We start from the raw sequence: 18,272 nt of genomic DNA, 5'->3' as shown, positions 1-18,272 counted from the left end.
ACTTTTATTAACATTCTCTTAAATGTGAACAAGCCTATCATCTCTTTTTCTTACCCTGTTGATACTCTGTACCGCTTTGGGCATATAGAAACAGGTCAGCCCAGCACTAGACATAGTAAAGGAATCTGGTTGTTAGTAATGTTCATTGATACCCAGGGTAACCAGGGAGAGAGGACCGTTATTTTGGGGGACAGTAGATTAAGAACTGCACGGAATAGGAAAATGAGGGGAGGAGGCTGGGAGGCAGCAGCGCGGGAAGGGCCTGCACGTTGCGGCTGCAGGAGCGAGGCTTTGTTTGGGGCGGCGGTGCTTGGCTTGGTCCGGCAGGGCTCCTTCTAGCCCGTCTGTGATGCCAGGCCCTCCCGGGGCAGCCTGGACAGCGGGCCTTGGCCTGGGTCCTGCGCCGAGTCTGCCTTGAGGGTCTCATCTAGGAAATGAAAAGAGGCTTGACAGAGTGCTCAAAGGCTTACATGAGCCCCTGAAAGAAAGGACGGTGCCCTTCCTGTTCTGGGGGCCGAGCCTGCTCAGCAGGCACAGCCAGGCGCTGCTTCCCTGGCATATGTGACACTGCACTTTTTTTAGGTTTGTTTTTTTTTTTAATCTATAATGTGTGCTTAGGTTCTAAGAGAATAAAAGCACTTATATGTGTTTCCAGGATCATGTTCCATTTTGGAGATAAAATTCAGCTACCTTTCCCTTACCTTCAGACGAGCTCCACTTTCTACCAGCAGTTATCAATAGACAGTTCAGCCAGGGGCATTTGGTGCCCGCCTCCCCCACTCCCCACTGTAGTCTGCATATTCCACGGGTGTGCATCGGGTCATGACATAATATGAAAACAAATGTTGTCACTGAATGCCAGAATCATAGGATAGCCTTTGAAGAAGGTAACCCTAAGACAGAAAAAAAAAGGGAAATTTACTTTATCCAGCTGATAGCCAACATTTGGAACTTATCCTGAGAATTTATAAGCCAAGGTTATGAATAAATTCAGGGTAGTTAAATGAATTGGGACCTGCACCCTCTTTAATGCCTTAGGATGCGAGCACCAGGGGCACCATCGTGCCTCCATCTGCGTGGCCTCTGGGGCATCTCTCGAAAACAGGAGGGAGGTGATCCTTTCTTCTCGTGATCTTGCCCGGTTCAGGTGGTTTGCATGTCCAGGTGTAAGCTTTCATGTTTGCATGCACGTGTTTTGACAGGTGACCTTGGGGAAGGTGTTGAAAGTGATTGTCGTCATGCGAAGCCTGTTCATTGATCGAACGATAGTAAAGGGGTATAATGAAAACGTGTACACAGAAGATGGCAAGGTAAGCGTTCTGCAGTCTTTTGTTTTGTTTTTCCCTTTATTTTCTGTATCCCAGAGCAAATGTAGTCAAGTCCCAGATGAATGACATTAAACACTAGCAATCATAGCTGAAATGATCAACAAGCACAGATTTATCAGTAGGAGGCTGAACGCTTTACAAAACACATTTCTCTCTCTCCCCTTGCATTTTTCATCAAGCCTCTGCTTTTTCCTTTAAGCCCGATGCCCTTAGTTGAATTTCTAATTTATCACCTTAGACCCAGTTGCCTCATTAAATGTGTCTGCTGAGGAAATGGATTTCTTCCTTTCTGTTTTTCTCTTTTTCTTTCTTTCTTCCTTTCCCTTTTTCTTTTTTCTTTCTTTCCTTCTCTTCCTTTCTCTCTTTTTCTTGCCTATTCATGCAGCACATCAGTAGGCCAGGGTTCAGCGTTTTGCTTTTCCTAGAACCACGAGGAAAATTCGACTTAGTTTGACACACAAGCTGATGACGCACTCGTCCCATGAAACTAACGCCTGGCCCCCAGAGTTTGCTTAGCCGCAGCCATGCCTGTTGAGCCCTACAACTGAAAAATGATACGTTATTTCCACGGGTGGCTTGTTTCATGGGCAGTTCACCCATGTGGACCCCTGGTTTCTCTTGACTGCACACTCTCCATATGGCTCTATAGAGAGCATCGGAGGATGCTGATGGGAGCTGACAGCCCCCATTTGTGTCTGATTCCAGGGAGTAATGAGCATTCTGCCAGAGACACCCACCCAGGTTCACCCTGCTCACTTCCTGAAACTGAGCCCCCATCTTCCCCTCTCCCTGGAGCTTTCCCTTCTCCTTGTGAATCCCATTAAAACTTACAAGTTTGTTATTAGCAGCACTTACGACCAACGGCCATGGTATAATGAGGATAGAATGTTGTTCAGAAGCAGAGGATGAAGGTAGCTTAGCGTATAACAGCGTGTGGTACAGGTGTGCTCCATAGAGAACGGGGTTTGCGCTTTGAACAGGTGACCCATGTGTCCCCGCTTCCCATTCCACATGAATGTCAGCCTGGGAAGGGGCCTGACTCCAGGACGCCTGCCGAGTGCCTCATAAACCTCCCTGTTGATAGTAAAACATCCCTTGAGGGAAGACTTCCTTTTTACTTTTAGAGAAACCAAAATATCTTTGGAACAAGTGTGGAGAATGAGGTAGGTGAGTGGGGCAAGTGTGATCTGTGGTGTGCAGGACTCACAAACCCTGATGGCAGCTCTAAGCAGGGAGCTGCAAACCACTCGGCCGCAGCAGGAGCGGCGCGGGGGCAGCGGGTGCTCACGTAGAGACGTGGTTCTCGTGCCTCTGTTCAAGATTGACAAGGGGGAGGGTATGGCTCAGTGGTAGAGCGCATGCCTAGCGTGCGCAAGGTCCTGGGTTCAAACCCCAGTACTTCCATTAAAAATAAATTAAAAAAAAAAACTCCCAAAATCTTTAAAAATAAATAAAATTTTTTTCAAGATTTACAACCGTATGGTCATACCTGGTGTGAAACACAGCCCTGGCTCTCCACAGACTTACAAGTGACCTGGGGAAATAAAGAACAAGTACATAAAAGCTGGGTGATAACAACGGCCATGCTGCGAGAGACACCAAGTCCCGGGTGCACGTGAAGCCTGCTCTGAGCTTGGCTTGTAAGCAGTGGTAATTTGACTGCTTTGCAGGATATCGCTAACATATTTACTTACCTGCCCCATACTGAGAGTGTCCGAAATAATATGAGCACTTTGCCACCTGCTTACTGCTCAGTAGATGATTGCTAGTGTCACTTATACTCTGCACTTAAAACAGGGGAATTAGAAAACACCTCCAGAGTTTCTCTCCGATCACCCCTCCTCAGCTGCTACGGGAAGTCCCTTCTCGCCCGTCTGTCCCGTGGCTCCCAGGTTTTGGGGGTTCAGTTCCCTTCCACCCATGCCCCTCGGCCATTCTCATCCGTCCCTGTGGTTTCATGTGCCCCTCAACTCCCACGGGGATCACTCTTGATTTGTGTCGAGGTCAGACCTCTGCTCTGCAGGTGGACCTGGAGTTCAGCCTGTGCAGATCTGCACTCAGCTCCCCCTGCTGTTCCTTATCCCAGGTAACTGTACCCCCAGCGGCTCGGCCTTCCTTCCCTCCCTCACGTGTAGCCTGAGCATGGGTTGTGACGAGTCTCCCTCTTTACCCCTGCAGTTGGGCCCCCCTGTCCATCCCCTTTTCCCTCAGGTTCTCATTACCTCGCTGCTGAGCAGCTGCACCAGCCTGCTCACCTCTAGTCTCCAGTTGTGCTTCCCTCCTCCAGTCTGTCCTGCATGTGGCCTCCAGAGCTGTCTTCCTCAAACACACGTGCAGCAGCATGATTTCCTGCTTTGTGCCATCTCCCTGCTGCCCAAAGCACGAAAGAGGGGTATTAGTAGATGTTTGGCACAAAGCAGTCCGTGGTCAAAAAAGTTCGAGAAATCCTGGGTTCGAGAATGTTCAGTAGGTTTCTTCATAGTAGAAATTCTTCATTTGCTTATGTGCCTTAAGAATCTCCCAAGAAGGGTATATAGTATGCAGTATTTTCCTAACTTCTTTGACCATCACTTTTTTATTCTTCCATTATTCTTAGAGCATATTATGACACTGGCATTTGGCAAAACACGCTTCTGAAAACTCTGGCTTGTAGAATAAAATCCAGACTCCTTGACAAGGCACAGAAGTGCCATGATCTGGCCCCTGCCTGCCTTTCTGACCTCGCCTGCCATCATTCTCTCTGTACATTTTGTCTTACTTTCCAGGCTTTTGTACTGCTTTTGGCTCCCAGAACGTGCCAGATTCCTTCATATGCTTGCACCTGCTCTGTGCCCTTGACCTGAGATGCTTGCCCTTCCTGTTCACCTGACAAACTTACTCTTCCCTTCACGCTGGCTGAATGTTGTCTTCCTTCTCGTCCTGTCCCCAGTTCCCCAGAGGCCTCTTCTAGGAACATGGGCTCTGGGGATGGCAGGGCTGGGTCTGCCTCTGCTTACAGCACAAATCACCGTCATCGCTAATACAGCATAGCATTGTGAACAGTCTTTTTCTAGTGCCAGAGTGAGTGCATCCTGACTCTTTATTGGCATTTCTATCCTGCAATTAATAAAAATACAAGCACACTCCATGTCTGGTCTGGTAGGCATTGTGCTGAGCAAATTTTGCATTGGTTATCAAATCCTAGGTACCGCTTTTAGACTCATCTCCCAGGTCAGGAAACCGAGACCCAGAACGGTAAAGGGACTTGCCCATAGTCACACACTGAGCCAGACCTCAGCCCTCTGTCTGCGAGGAGCTCCTCGAGGGCCCACGCTCCATCCCGAGACTCTCTGCCGGGACATACCTCAGTGCCTGCAGCACAGCAGAGTAATAACGTGTGGGAGGGGATAATGAAAGAGCCTCCTGGGGATGCGAAGATGTTCTAGCTGGGATGGAGGAGTGGAGAATCAAACATTAGAGATGGGCACTAAACGAAGCAGCAGAGAGTGAAGTAAATAAAGCATGAAGGAGACACACGTGTGTGCACCCAGGTCACGTTTTCCTGGTGAGAAATGAGCGTGGTTGTCTGTGCACCAGAAAGAGAAGGAGTGTGTGTCTGGGAACCTGAGTTCTACTGACTCGTGTCATCAGTGTGATACAGGAGGCCTCCTGCTCCGTTTTACAGCTCCTCCATTGGCCCTGGAGATGAGCAGGGACCCTGAAAAGAGGGAGAGCAAGATTGAGAGGCCCGGGTCCATTTGTCATTTTAAAGGTACACTGACCACATTTGGCAGAGAAGTGCTCAAATGACCGCTCTGTCCAGAATCAAATCCTAGTCAATCTGATTAACCCCCTTTTTTCATTGTACTTTACAAATGATAAAAATAAAATCACGCAGACATTATTAGTGTTCCGTTTTTAGGACTGACACTGGCATATGTGAACTTACGTATATATATACATATAAGCGTCAGTGCAGTTAATGTGCTGAAAGGTCTAGCACATCCCAAGTAAGATGCAGCATTTGGAAGGAACCATTGGAGCCCGAGGTGTGGTCTCTGGGAACAAACTGGCACCTGCAGTTTTGCTGTCCCGAAGGTGCAGCCCTGCGTCTGCTGAGTCAGTGTCTAAGCAGTTGCCTGGGGGCTGGGGGCTAGGGGCTGGGGGGGGCGGGGCGGGGCAGGGGACTGCTGCAGCCTCTGAGGGCAGGGCCCCTGGTGCAGCGGGCGTGGCTTAGAAGGCCTCACCTCCTCCCGCCTGTGCTGTCGTCTGAGCCTTCCAAGCCCAGAGCAGCCGGCTTCTGAAAGGTTTATAGTTACCCGTCCTGCTACAACAGTGGTCCCACTAATATCCAGCTTGAGTGGGTTTTTGCCTGTTAGAATCCCAGCAAGCCTGTCTGCCACTTCGCACTGACAGCCACCACCACCACCCTAATCGTCGTGTCTCTTTCCCTGTGATGCATCTTTTTGATGCCAAGCACCGGCAGACTAATCCCGCTAATAAAATATAAAAATGCTGTTGAGACTTACCAGCCCGCTCGTCACTGTCATCGGGGAGGAGCAAGGAGCTATGCGTCAGCATGTTAAAAGGCAGGTTTAAGTTGGTACCTGGCCATTGTCCTGACTTTATACCAGGCAGACTTAACTGAAGAAAATATCAGTGTCTCAGCTGAGTTTGTCTTACTAGGGGATTTTAGGTTATGTTAATGCTATAGCTTCATTAATTACCCCATATCAATAAAAAAAAAGGCAGCTTTTAGCCTCCTAGCGCAAGAGAGGAGAAGAAATGGTGGTATCAAAGGGAACCTTCAAAGACAGCCAGAGCTGTCTCCAGGGTAATTTCTGATCCCGCACTCTTCCCACTTCAAAGTTGGATGTGTGTGTGTGTTTGGGTCGAGGGGGCTGGGGGAGGCTTGAATCTGATTTCTCTAATAAGTGTTGGCGTCAGCCCCGTTTGATATTAGATGCAGGGAACATTTTGATTTGTTATAGCCTTTGAAATTGTTCAGACGACCTTCAGAAAAATGGCCTCTTGTTCCTTACGGGGGAAGGGTGAAAGCTGGGAAGGGGAATCCGGTTTCATTCATATGCAGAGGATGCCCTGAAATTGTGCTTTCAGCAGTTTTTTAGTAACAAATGTATGTCCTGATTGAAAGTGAAAAGTTGAAGAATAACAGACCTGTGAAACTTGTTCACTTTTTTATTCTCCAGGGGAGGGTGGGCAGACTTAAGCAGACGACCAAATTGAAGCTTATGGTTCTGAAAACTTGGCTAAACCATGGAGAAATCTGTCCCCATTGCTGGTTGATAGCATCGTACCCTTACTGACACGTCACCTGTTAACCTTGCAGGACGAAGCTGATAGTAACTAAGAGCTTTAAAAGTTGAAGCCCCTGTGAGGCTTACGAGTTTTATTTGGAGGTGTCAGTTTTAGATCATTTATAGTTCATGGTGCTATTTTTTGAGATGAAGAATTGATAACGTTTCTGATAAGCTGCCGTAATTCTCACTTGCTGCCGAATGCATTTTAATGGCGATGACTGTCACATCAGCAGGGCTGGGAGATTTGTCCTGTTGAACTCTGCAGGAGTGCTCCCCACCCCCGCCCCCGGAGCTGTGGCAGCGTAGGGGGCACATTGAGTCAGCCTGCCTTCCCAGTTCTAGCTGCAGGGCCGTCTTCCTCCCAGGCTAAGAGCTGGGCCTCTGGAGACAGACCCGGTGTAGAATTCTCAACCACATACTGTGATGTTGGAAAAGTTGCTTAACTTCTCGGAGCCTCATTTTCCCCATCTGTGAATTGGAAGTGATTTTGTCATCCTCACGAGATTGCTAGGAGACTTTAGAAAGATAACTCAGGCACAGTGCAAGCTAAATGCACAGTCGTCAGTGAATGGTATACGCCCTCACTGGCTGCACGAGAAATGCTGGTGGAGGCGGGCGTCTTCAGAGTCAGCATTCCTTTGCCTGCTGATTTGAGGACATTCCGATTTTTCTTTTCAGTGAGTAAATTTGACTGTCACTGTTGTCTCCAGTTCATCTTGTGCATCAAGAGGACCTTTGATGTCTGGCATGTAACCTGAGAGCAGACGTGTCTGTGCTAAAGCAGTTGGTCATCTGTGGGGTTTGTTTCCATTTTACGTGAGAAGAGACCACGTTCTCACCGCTAAAGTACTCATTCCAGTCCCCAGAGTCCCGGAGGCTGCTCCTAAGACTGCAGATTCAGCCACAATTACCATAAGTTTGGCTTTTCCATTTTGAAATCTTTCCAGTGCGTACCCAGAATACCGAGGGGTGCTTGCCTTTCTTTTTTCTGACACTTCAGAATAATTTCTTATTCATCAGGCTGAAAGTTGGTAGCTTCTAGAATTCTCCTTTTTGGATATTGCAGCCAGCAAAAAATCAGTAGCCATGTCCTCCTTTGCAGCAAAGAGGCTGAAGCTAATAAATATTCACTTGGATCAGTCCCGGCCCTGAGGAGAAGCAGGGCACTGACTCCAGAAGGCTTGCGTAAATGGCTTTCTTTGGCATAAATCTAGCAGAAAATCGAGTACACCCTGCATGCTGTGCCTTCACAGCAAAAGGGGAGCCATTGTCATTGGGTCCCTTTGTTACCCCTGTGCGCCTGATAAATAGGGCGTATTGTCTGCTGTCCTTCTATCCCAGATGGTCAGAACTGTTCCCTAGGGTCCTGAATAATATATTTAAACCGCCTTCAAAAAGGGCAGCGCGCTCACTTTGAATGAGCATGGTGTGTTTTGAGAAGCCACAATTAGGCGAGAGAGTCAGTCTCTTAATTAAACCTGTGCATATTTCTTTCTGGATGATTTTTCTATTAAAACATTTTGCAGATACTGAAGGGTTTATGTGTATAATTTTCTCTTTTAAAGTAAAAACTAACTTTTCAGTCTGTATGCAGATTCTTCCTTTCTTTTTTCTCTTCCATGGCCCTGTGTTTATGTCTTGGTCTGGCTGGCTGTGTCTGATGTGAACAGGCAGGAAGGATAAACAGTGGAGAACTTCAGAAGAAACAGCTGTGGTCTTAAAATGGAAAGAGAACTATATTAGTTTCAAGTCAGACATTGATGTTACTTTTCCTAAAATTCAGATTTAGAATCTTTGGCATGTCCCTGTCATCTTGGCAGTGATTTGGTAAAACTAAAAGATACAAAAAGTCGTTCTTATTCATTGCTCAATGTCTGAGTAGGCTTTAAATGCTGCATTTTTTAAGCCCTGGGCCAAACTGTGGCACTAAGATTGTGATGTGAACCCAACTCATCCTCCTTAACATGCCCAGCTGCCCAGCAATTTTCTTCGGCAGAACTGATAACCTAGGGAATTAACTTCATATGTTTGTTTTGAGGTTTCCTTTCGAGTTATCTGGAGGTAACATACCAATTTTCCCCCTACAAATTGCTAACCTGTCAAATTAAAAATCTAAGCCTGAAGATTTTTAAAATTCTTATTCCATCAGTTGACCTAAGTTGGGGGCAGTGACCAAAAGTTGACACCATCTTTCTGGAGAGCAGTTTAGCCAGAGCAGAAGGGGTCCAGTGGGGGCTCTGGTGGAAATCCAGGAAGGAGATGGTTCGGCAGTGGGGACACAGGGAGGCAAACAGATCCAAATAAACGTTTAATCACAATTCTCCCATGATCGTTCTGGATTTGGACCAGCTAAACATCCGCCCTCCGGCAGGAGCCCTGCCAGGGCCAGAGGGGCCTCCTGAGAACGACCTTGATTCCTCTGCTTCTGAGCAGGAAGAAGCCGGGGACACTGAAGGCATGCCTGTTCCCGGCCCCACCTCTCATTTCCAAGATGTGTTTTCAGAACGCCAGCAGAACAGAAACAGGACTCCAAGCTGTCCCATGTCAGGTGTGGCACTTGACTCCCTGTCTTCCTGCAGGAGCCTTCCCGCCTGGTGGCTCTGCGTGCTCCCAGGCACTCCAGAATCAATACTCCCCAGATACAGGCTTAAATTGCCACGTCTCAGGTTTCCACCTTGACCACTGGCCAGCCCCGAGGGCAGCTTCCAAGAGGCCTATTAAGCAGGTGTCTCAGTTTGCTCATCTCTCGAACTCGCACGTTAAAGTTGACTTTTCAGCCCCCATGGGACACTCTGAAAGCCCCTCTTTCAGTCTGCGCCATCTCCTGCACTGTGTTGGGGTTAGTTCTGTTTTGCCACACTCCATTTGTTCTGTCCTCTTGAAAAAGCAAGAAGGCACTGATTTGATTTTTCATGCAACCTGTGAAACCAGCGCGGCTTTGGTTAGACTGAGCGACGCATTACCCTGTGCAGGACCAAGTGTGGCCAGAGGAGGACTGGACTGGGTTTACTCCAGACTGTACCCACGTTTCATCTCAGACCTCTGTTTTCCTTGATCAAGAGTTCCTGAGCTGACCAGCCATCCCAGTTAACGGGGGGAACACTGCCAAAACAAACAGGAAAACAGATTCTCGGGTCCCCTCCAGACCTGTTAATTCAGACACTCCGGGGGAGGGACCAAGGAGTCTGTACAGCCAAGTTTGAGCATCCCCAAGCAAGACCATCCATCAGAAGCTTCTCAGATTACTTGGGCAGCTGCATGGCTCTGAACCGTTGTCTCATCCAGGAAGGAAGGTTGCTAACAGGACCAGCCACGTTGGCTTGTTCTGGGGAGTAAGTGGGAGAGTGCATGTGGAAGGCCCGGTGTGTGCCTGGTGTAGAACAGGCATTCAGCAGCTGGGAGCTGTTTTCCTCCCCCTGCCCATGACATGCCAGGTCCTGTGCCAGCACAACATATACAAAAAGAGTTTCAGTTTTAAGTGCTATGAAAATTATTCATTTTTGGAAGGATAAAGAGAATGAAGACGACAGGTATGGGAATGGCATTTTAGACAGTCACTGGGAAACGCATCTCTGACAAGGTGACATTTAAGCCAAAGGATGTATCGGAGGAGCCATGTGGGGGTTTGTAGGAAAAGCAGTCCAGGCAAAGGGCACAGCAAGTGCAAAGGTCCTAGGGCAGGATTGACCTTGACATGTTGAGTGATGCAAGAGAACCCTGGTAGGTAGGAGTCAAGGTTAGAAAAGTGAGTGAGGGGCTCAGTTCACGGGGCCGTGGATGCAACATGTACCTCAAGTGGACTTCATTTTGTCTCCTTAAGTCATCACAGGCTGATAAAGAAGAAATTCAGGCAGGACATTTAGGATCCTTTCAACCCCAAGATTCCATTATTCTAGAATCATGTTTTTTTCCAAGCTTAATAGCAGTAGATACAGTATCATTTCTTGAAGTGCAAAATTCTAAAATTGATGCTGATGATACTTTTATCTCTTATCCCCTCCCAGCTTGATATATGGTCCAAGTCCAACTATCAAGTATTCCAGAAGGTAAGTTTCACTTTTTGTTTCTTCCTCAGGAGGTATTAAGGGAGATATGACTATTTTGAGGTATAAACATTGGTCTTAAAAAGAAAAAACGGGTACAAAAGGCTGCTCACTGTATGACTCCCTTTATGTGACATTCTGGAAAAGACAAAGCCTCAGAGACAAACCAGATTAGTGGTTGCAAGGGGTTGGGAGTGAGGGCAGGAGATGTCCCTAGAGAGTCCCTAGAGATGTCCCTAGAGAGGGCAGGAGATGTCCCTAGATGTCCCTAGGGTGATGGAAATATTCTATGCATTCTATGTCTTAATTATGGTGATTACACAATGATATTTCAAAACTCACGGAACTATATATCTACAAAGAGTGAATTTTGCTATTTATGAATTACACCTTAAAAAAAAACAGAGGCTTTTGAGTTGTTCTAAGCTCAACCCGCAGTCTTTAAGCGCAGTTTCTCACAGCCCTTGTAACGGACACAGCTGCCTTCGGGGATGGACTGGGGGAAGCAGGCTGGCCCCACCCTCACTTTATACTACAGTGACATCTTTTTCAGATGTTGGGCTTTCTCGAGAAATACTGTTTGGGAAATGTCGGAAAAAGTGAAATGTGACCAGAGAAAATTCATTTCCCAGCTCCCGTTGGTGGAAGGGTCCCTTCCCTGGACCAGCTCAATACCTGGGGCTTCTGAGGGTTCCTGCCCCCTCCATGGCACCAGGCCAGCCCCCCTGCCAGGCACCAGCCACTGTCTTCAGTTCTCTCATCCTCTGTCTCTGCTTCCATCCAGCAGTGCACACAGTAGAGTTGGTTGTAAATTCGTTATTCATTGTCTCTTCAAGTTCAACAACAATCATTTATTGAGCCCCTTTGCCACATGCCAAGCACTGTGCTAGGAATACAGGGAAACAAGACAAATTAGGAGGCGTAATAACTAACTCAGGATGCTACTAGAGGGCTGTGGTCGAGAACAAGAGGGGCCTCCTTCACACCAGGGTGGTCACGGGAGCCTTTATGCAGCAAAATTTAAACTGAGACAGGAAGCAGGAGGAGCTAGCCGTGTGGAGAGCCGTGTGGGAGGTGGAACCTCCCGGGGAGGAGGGGCGTGGCGCGGTCCAGAGCTGCAGGAGCCTGTGCGCGGGCAGGAGCGTGCGGGAGGCGGGCGGAAGTGGGGGCCGGCAGGAGCCTCTGGGCCCTGGTGCAGAATTTGGATTGTCTTCTCAGTTCAGCAGAAGCCACCGAAAGGACTGACGTGGTGGAGGGACATCTTCTGAAAGCTAGGCCTAAGTTATCCGCACTTGAGTAACAACTGGGTCCAGGGTGTGCCAGGCGGCGCAGCGTAGGGCGCCCATTTGTTTATTTTTCAATTGAGGTGAAATTCATATAACATAAAATCAGCCACTTTACAGTGAACGGTTCCATAGCTTCTAGGACTTTCAATGTTGTGCAACCACCACCTCTTTCTAGTTCCAAAAATTTTTATCACCCCCAAAGGACACGCATTCCCATTAGGCAGTGAGCATGGGGCTTTTGCACCCAAGGAGCGAAGTGGACCAGCCCTCTCACGGTGTTGAACGTACATCAGTTTCACATTGTTCCCTGGGCCCTTTACAGTGAGGGGGAAGCAAGGGAGTCTGAGGCTCAACACCGCACCTGGAGGGACCCTGTGTAAGCATTGCAGAGTCGCAATCTTACCACAACTGAATTCAGCACACTACCCTGTGTTGGCTGCTGAAACAGAAAAAGCAGATTAATGGGAAAACTGGTAAAATCCAGATAAAGTCTAGAGTTTAGTCAATAATAAGTAATCAGTATTGCTTTCTTAGTTGTGACAAAGGACCTGGTAATGAAAGATGCTAACAGTGAGGGGACTGGAGGGGCACATGGGAGTTGTGTGTACCATCTTTGTGACTTTCCTGTAAATCTGAAACCGGCCCAAAATTAAAAGTTTATTTTAAAAAGACAGTCATGGCACTGACTCTCTTCACACCCCTTTACCCAGCCGAGCTGCCTAGATGGAGAAAGGAGAAAACAGCCTCCCCTCTGGGTCAGAGCCTCTGGGAAGGAAGTACGCAGTCACGTGAGGACGTGAGTGCAGACAACCCTGAGCGCAGACAGCCGCATCGCAGTCTGGGCTTTCTTGTATAAGTGACCACACCCAAGGCATTTACTTGCTCAGCACACACAAAGCTCAGCTTTAATTGCTGACTTTGTCCAGGCCAAACGCTCTTGTCCCTTTTTCCCCAGCAGCTGGCCGAAACACATTCTGAGAAGGAACACTGCGCATTAACTGTATCTTGTGCCGCTTTCATAGTCAGGAATGTTAAGACAGTTTTTGGGTTTATCTCAGTGTCCTCTGTGGTCCTGGAACAAGTTACTTTCCGGCTCCACAAAAGAGGGCCGTGAGCATCACAGACCCACACTCTGGGATTTTAACAGTGGCCAGTTTCCATTCAGATACCACATATGTCTAGGGAGGGGCTTGCACAGGCTTGCCTTTGCAGCATGTATTTTTTAATGTTCTGTGTAGTATTAAGTATTTTTGAATGCAGGCAGAAAGTTTAATAGGCAGTCGTAAAATGTGTGAAACACAGATTTGGAGAGTCAGTGCTGTATTTTTATTCTACCTCCCTAAAAAGTAGCCTGCCACAGCACTCTTTATATTTGTTTAAAACTACAAACACACGCAGCAGCAGTGTTTAAAATTTGATATTAGCTAGTTGGGGAGATTCGGGAACACTCACCGGTTCCCTCCTTGTGGTTTATGTAATGTGTTTGAAGCGGTAAAAATGGATGAATTTGTAGAGAGGAATTTTTATCTCCACTGGTGAATGGCATGTTGTCTGCCCCTGTGCAGAGCTTTTTCTAAGATGCCTTTATCATCCCTCCCTTCACCTATTTTTTAACTATATGGACTTGACCTCTGATACTGACCTGTACTAGGTTAAAGGACTGCAATTTGGAGACAGGTGGTAGAGCGTTCTGATTCAAAGGAAGGGCAGCTAACGTTGAGGTTCTTTTCCTTTTTCAGGGGCAGGTGAGAAATAGTGGGTTACAGCATCCTCTCCCTTCTCTACCAAAACATTGTCTATTTGCTGTCAAATGAAGGCTATTTGGGAAAATAATGTAGTACAGAATTAAGTTTAATCCTTTATCAGTACAGCTTTCAACTAATCATCGTTACGTGGGAAGGGCTGGGATTTTGTTCTTGTGGAAGACGTTGGTGGAGAGGATACAGAGTGTGTGACGAGGAGTCGTGACGGGATGGGGCTGGGGGGCGACTGCACTGTGCTTATTTCATTGTGTTCATCTCGGGCCATGTTGGTGCTCAGAGGGCAGGCCTTCCTATTCCACAGCCAGACTGTGCCCTGAAAGCAAGGCTGGGACCACTTTGTTCATTGCCGATTCTGAAGTCCTGGCCCAGGTGACGGGCTGATGCTCAACATTCCAAACTCAAAGTGCCAGAAGGACAGATGAGGTGGCACCATTTCTAAAGTCTGCTTTTTAGGATCAGCTTTTTCTTGGAAGCCTGTTTTCTTCCTGTCCACTGACTTAAATTTTGGATGTCCTGACTGATGCTGCTGGTAGCATTTCCCAGAAAGACACAACTTGAGAGCAGAGTGGCGAACACTCCCTCTGCCCGTCATCTGCCTGCGCACGCCCATGCATAGAGACTGGTGGGCAAGGCGTGGTTATCAGCCTTACCTGCAAAGGCTCCACCTGAAACAGGAGTGAAAGTGACTGGAACAGGACACGGGCAAGGAAGCTCTTTGGTCACCAGTCAGAGGGCATTTCTCAGGCAGAAAACAGACCCCACATGTCCTAACCATGTTGGTGGATGCAGTAACTGCACCCCACGTCTGAGGTGGGAACTCGGAGCCACCCGCATCAGCTCTGCTCGTATCATTGGAGGAGTCCTCCCTGCATTGCCCTGGTGGAGAACCCCAGGACTGCCTTTCTTTGGTGCTCATGTGGTTGCAGTGACCACAAGTAGCAGCAGTGGCCACCGCACAGAGAGGCCTGCTGGGAAGGCGGGAAGCCCTCCCAGGTCTTTCCCCTCAATGTGACAAAGCCGAGGGCAGAAAAGGGCATTGCCTCCAGAGCCAAGCCAAGCTTACACTCGCCTTTTTATTTTTGGAAAATAGTGTCTGGAGATAGGAGGATGGAAGCACACACCGTCAAATTCTCCTTGGGCTGTGCCTGCCTCCCTGGGTTAAAGATGCTCCCACGAGGTCCTGTGGCAAATCTGACCTTGTGAAGCTAAGTGGGACCTGCCTTTTGTCTGCAGCAGGGACTGTCAGCAAGCCCTTTCCCTCTTCCTCATTAGACCCTTTTCCTGGGTGTGGGCAGCAGTGGAGGGCTGGGGGCAGCTGGCGGCGGGTCCGCGACTGCCGACAGGTTCCCCTCATTGACTGGGGTGCCCTGGGGGCTCTCTGCACTCCGTCCTGGGGTGAAGGAGCTTTTTATAGCCTGCAAGTCTCCAGCAGCACAGATTCAGAGAATGGAACTTAGAAATAGGGGGGACAGTCTGAAAGGGCAGAATCACAAAGAGCCAGGAAAGGTTTCAAGCATGTTCAGATTTTTCTGACATTTAAACTCTGCAGGGGCAGTCACTGTTTTGATCTTTAACCTCTTCACTTCAAAACAGTGGGCATTTTCATCCAGTAACTTAGGAAGAGTGAGAGCAAATACGCAGCTCCTTACTGCGTTCAGTCTTGGCAGGGAGGCCAAAGAAAGAGGTGGGGTGTGTGCAGCCCCATGTAGGCAGGTGGAGAAGCCAGAGACAGCGTCAGAGGGACTGGCGCCTGCCTCGCAGCTTTTTCAGTTGGAGGCAAAGCACAAAAGTCATAGCCCGCAGATGTCTCAGTCCACAGTCGTCATTCTAGAGGCAACAGAGGGAAGAGTAACCCTCTCAGGCCCGTGCTGTCAGCAGAGCTTAGCTGCGGATAGGTGGGCTGTCCTGTCCGGCGGTGGGTGATGCTCTGGGCAGGCTGCCACTGCGTCCTCATCCCTGTGCTCAGACACTCATTCACTGGTTCGCTTACTCATTCATGCTTTGATACAAAGACTGGCCTCCACGTGGAGCAGACTCTACCGAGGGGCGAGACTGAGTCATCCCTAGAAGAGAAATTTTAGAAACATGGAGTACCTGGCATAAATTGAGTGCCTACCCAAATAGCATGTGACAGACCTAACACATCACTAACTCCACGCCCCAGGAGAGGGAACTGTCCCGACGTGGGACTGTTCCCTGAGGGCAGGACTGGCCTGTTTTGCACGGGGCTGTGTCCCTGTTCCCTGTGCGTGTAGCCTGCCGCCACATCGCACGTCACCAGAGAGGCTCAATAAACAGTCGCTATGTTCAGTCTCATGTTCTGTGATGTCTGCCGTTGCTCCCAACCAGCCCACTCCTGTTTCCTTTCAGAAGGCCCTCTTCAAGCACCACAGGTAGGGAGGGCCCTGGAAGAGGCTGGGGCTGTGGAGAGAGGCCTAAGACCTCACGCCAAATCTTTGTCCTCTCCTGGCCTGGTGCCGCCCTCAGGGGAGGCCCACATGGGCAGAGGCCCCCGCACCGGGACGGGGTTCCTCAGCCCCCAGGAGGGGCTCTCTCTCATGTCACAGGAGGGCCTGTGCTTTGTCCAGAGCCTGGTGCTCTCACGGTCCCATCTTCTTTTAAATGCTCTTTTTCCGAAGAGGAGAACTTCTGGTCGATAGAATGTGGTGCACTGGCGTCCCGTTTCCGTGCACCCTGTCGCTGGCGCCCCGGTGTGTCCTGGCAGTCCCAGTCGCGTAAAGCCTGCGAATGACTGACTGGTGCGAGAGCCAGTGGAGGAAGGCAGATTCCTGTCAGTGGACTGGATGAGGACAGTGCAGGGGAATGCGGCATGAGCCAAGTGTTGGGCTGTCGACGAGCTTCCGGACAGGAGAGGTGACAGGCAATTCCACGACCATCCCGGAGGGCAGCCCTTTCCTGAGCCGAGAGCCGGGCTGTACTGACCAGGCTAGGTGGGCAGAAGGAAAACAGGGGTGGTGGTGTTGTGTCAGCCCAGGGGGCCCTGGGAGCCGAGAAAGGCGGGATCGTTACACACACTCTATAGCAGGAAAGCCGCTTATCACAACCTCTTCTCTTAGGGGGTGTGTTGAAATATTCCCAAGCTTCTAAGCCCAGGATAGATCGGATCCTTTGTTTCCCCCTCATGAGACCCCAGTACCTTCCCTCTGCAAGGCTCTCACCCCCGCCGCTGCGGGTGGTGGGGACCGAGAGTCGGGGTGCCCGCGAGCCCCCGGTGTGACGGTCACTGTGGAGCAGGAAAGCCGGCCCGCCCGCTGGAAGTGGTTTGTGGTCTCTGCCATTAGAGGAGGCCAGAGGGCTCGGTTTCATCTCCGTAGCTGACTTCTTCCTGAGGGGTTGCCCGGGACTCAGTGCGCCCCAGGTCAGAACCCAGAGCGACTTCTGGGAAGCCCAGCCTCCTGTCATTCCCCACACCCCTTCCCACCAGCCCACAGGCCCCCCGGCGCCGCGGGGCACGTTCCCGGCAGCAAGCCCGCCCGCCCGCGGAGAGCCCCAGCCCGCTCCCCGTCCGCCTCCCACCGCGTTCCCCACAGTGACCGCTGGGAGAGAGGCGGTCCAGCACCGTGGTGAGCACCATGCTGCACGTGTTCAGACCCCAGCTCACCACTGCTCCCTGTGCGGCCTCACCTGCCTCTGTTTCCTCACCTGCAAAACAGGGAAGAGGAATGGGTGTGAGGGTAGCTGAGCCCATCGGTGTGAAGTGTGAGGCAGACTTCTGGCCTGTGACTCACCGGCTTCTCTCAGGCGCTTGTCAGCCCTCCTCCCTCCTGCTGGCCTCTGCGCAGTGGACCCAGATGTAAGGCACAGGCTCGAATCAGGCCTAGGTTTGCACCCCGCACTGCTGTGCGTAAACTAGCTGGCTGCGAACCTCGGGCCAGGGATTTAGCCCCTCTCTTCAGGCTTCAGATCCCTCCCCCAGCAATGAAAAGGGGGTAACAATAAAGCCTACGCCATAGGGTACTTATCGTGAGGGTTCAGCGTGCTGAGAGCGCTGGGAAGAGCCCGGCGGTGCGGTCACAGCGCACGTGCGCAGTAGACGTCAGCTGCCATCGCCGGGAGGGGCGTGGAACTCGACTCCGCCGCCGTCTCTGTGTGGGGTCCATTTTAGGTTGGGTGCGTTTTGTAAAGTAAACCAAAGACCAGCTGCCGTGACAGATCCACACACTCCCACCAAAGCATCATCTGCCTTCGGTTTTCTCCAGGCACGTTCTCTCCTCTTCTGGTCCGAAAGTCAGTCACCCGAATCACAAGTCCCCAGTGGCGCTGTTTGGGCAGCACTGACACGCTGACATAGAATGACAGTCTCAGGACCTGGAACAGCCCCTCGTGTCCTGAGAAGGCTAGTGGCACCTCTGGTGAGCCCCAGAAGGCAGCTGAGCTGGATGTGTCCCACCCCAACCCCCCATACCCCCCACCCAGCAGACGCTGTGCAGAAGGCACCCAGCAGCACCACAGCAGCCGCCTCTCAGGCAGGGCTCACCCCCTGCACCACGGTCTCTGTTCTTCTGCAGTTGCCTCGAGTTTGATGAGGAAG

General features: G+C 50.0%; 1 protein-coding gene across 1 annotated transcript in view; it reads left to right on the top strand.

The window, feature by feature from the left end:
- The window catches only part of MED27 (mediator complex subunit 27), a 186,519-nt gene that overhangs the window by 154,797 nt on the left and 13,450 nt on the right, over positions 1–18,272 (top strand). Inside the window, exons 5-6 of the mRNA XM_006216603.2 lie at positions 1,203–1,310; positions 10,633–10,674. Coding sequence (XP_006216665.1) covers positions 1,203–1,310; positions 10,633–10,674 — 150 coding nt within the window. The remainder of the gene's footprint in view (positions 1–1,202; positions 1,311–10,632; positions 10,675–18,272) is intronic.

This window comes from Vicugna pacos, chromosome 4, assembly GCF_048564905.1.
Source record: "Vicugna pacos chromosome 4, VicPac4, whole genome shotgun sequence".
Taxonomy (NCBI): Eukaryota; Metazoa; Chordata; class Mammalia; order Artiodactyla; family Camelidae; genus Vicugna; species Vicugna pacos.
This window is presented reverse-complemented; position numbering and strand designations above follow the sequence as displayed.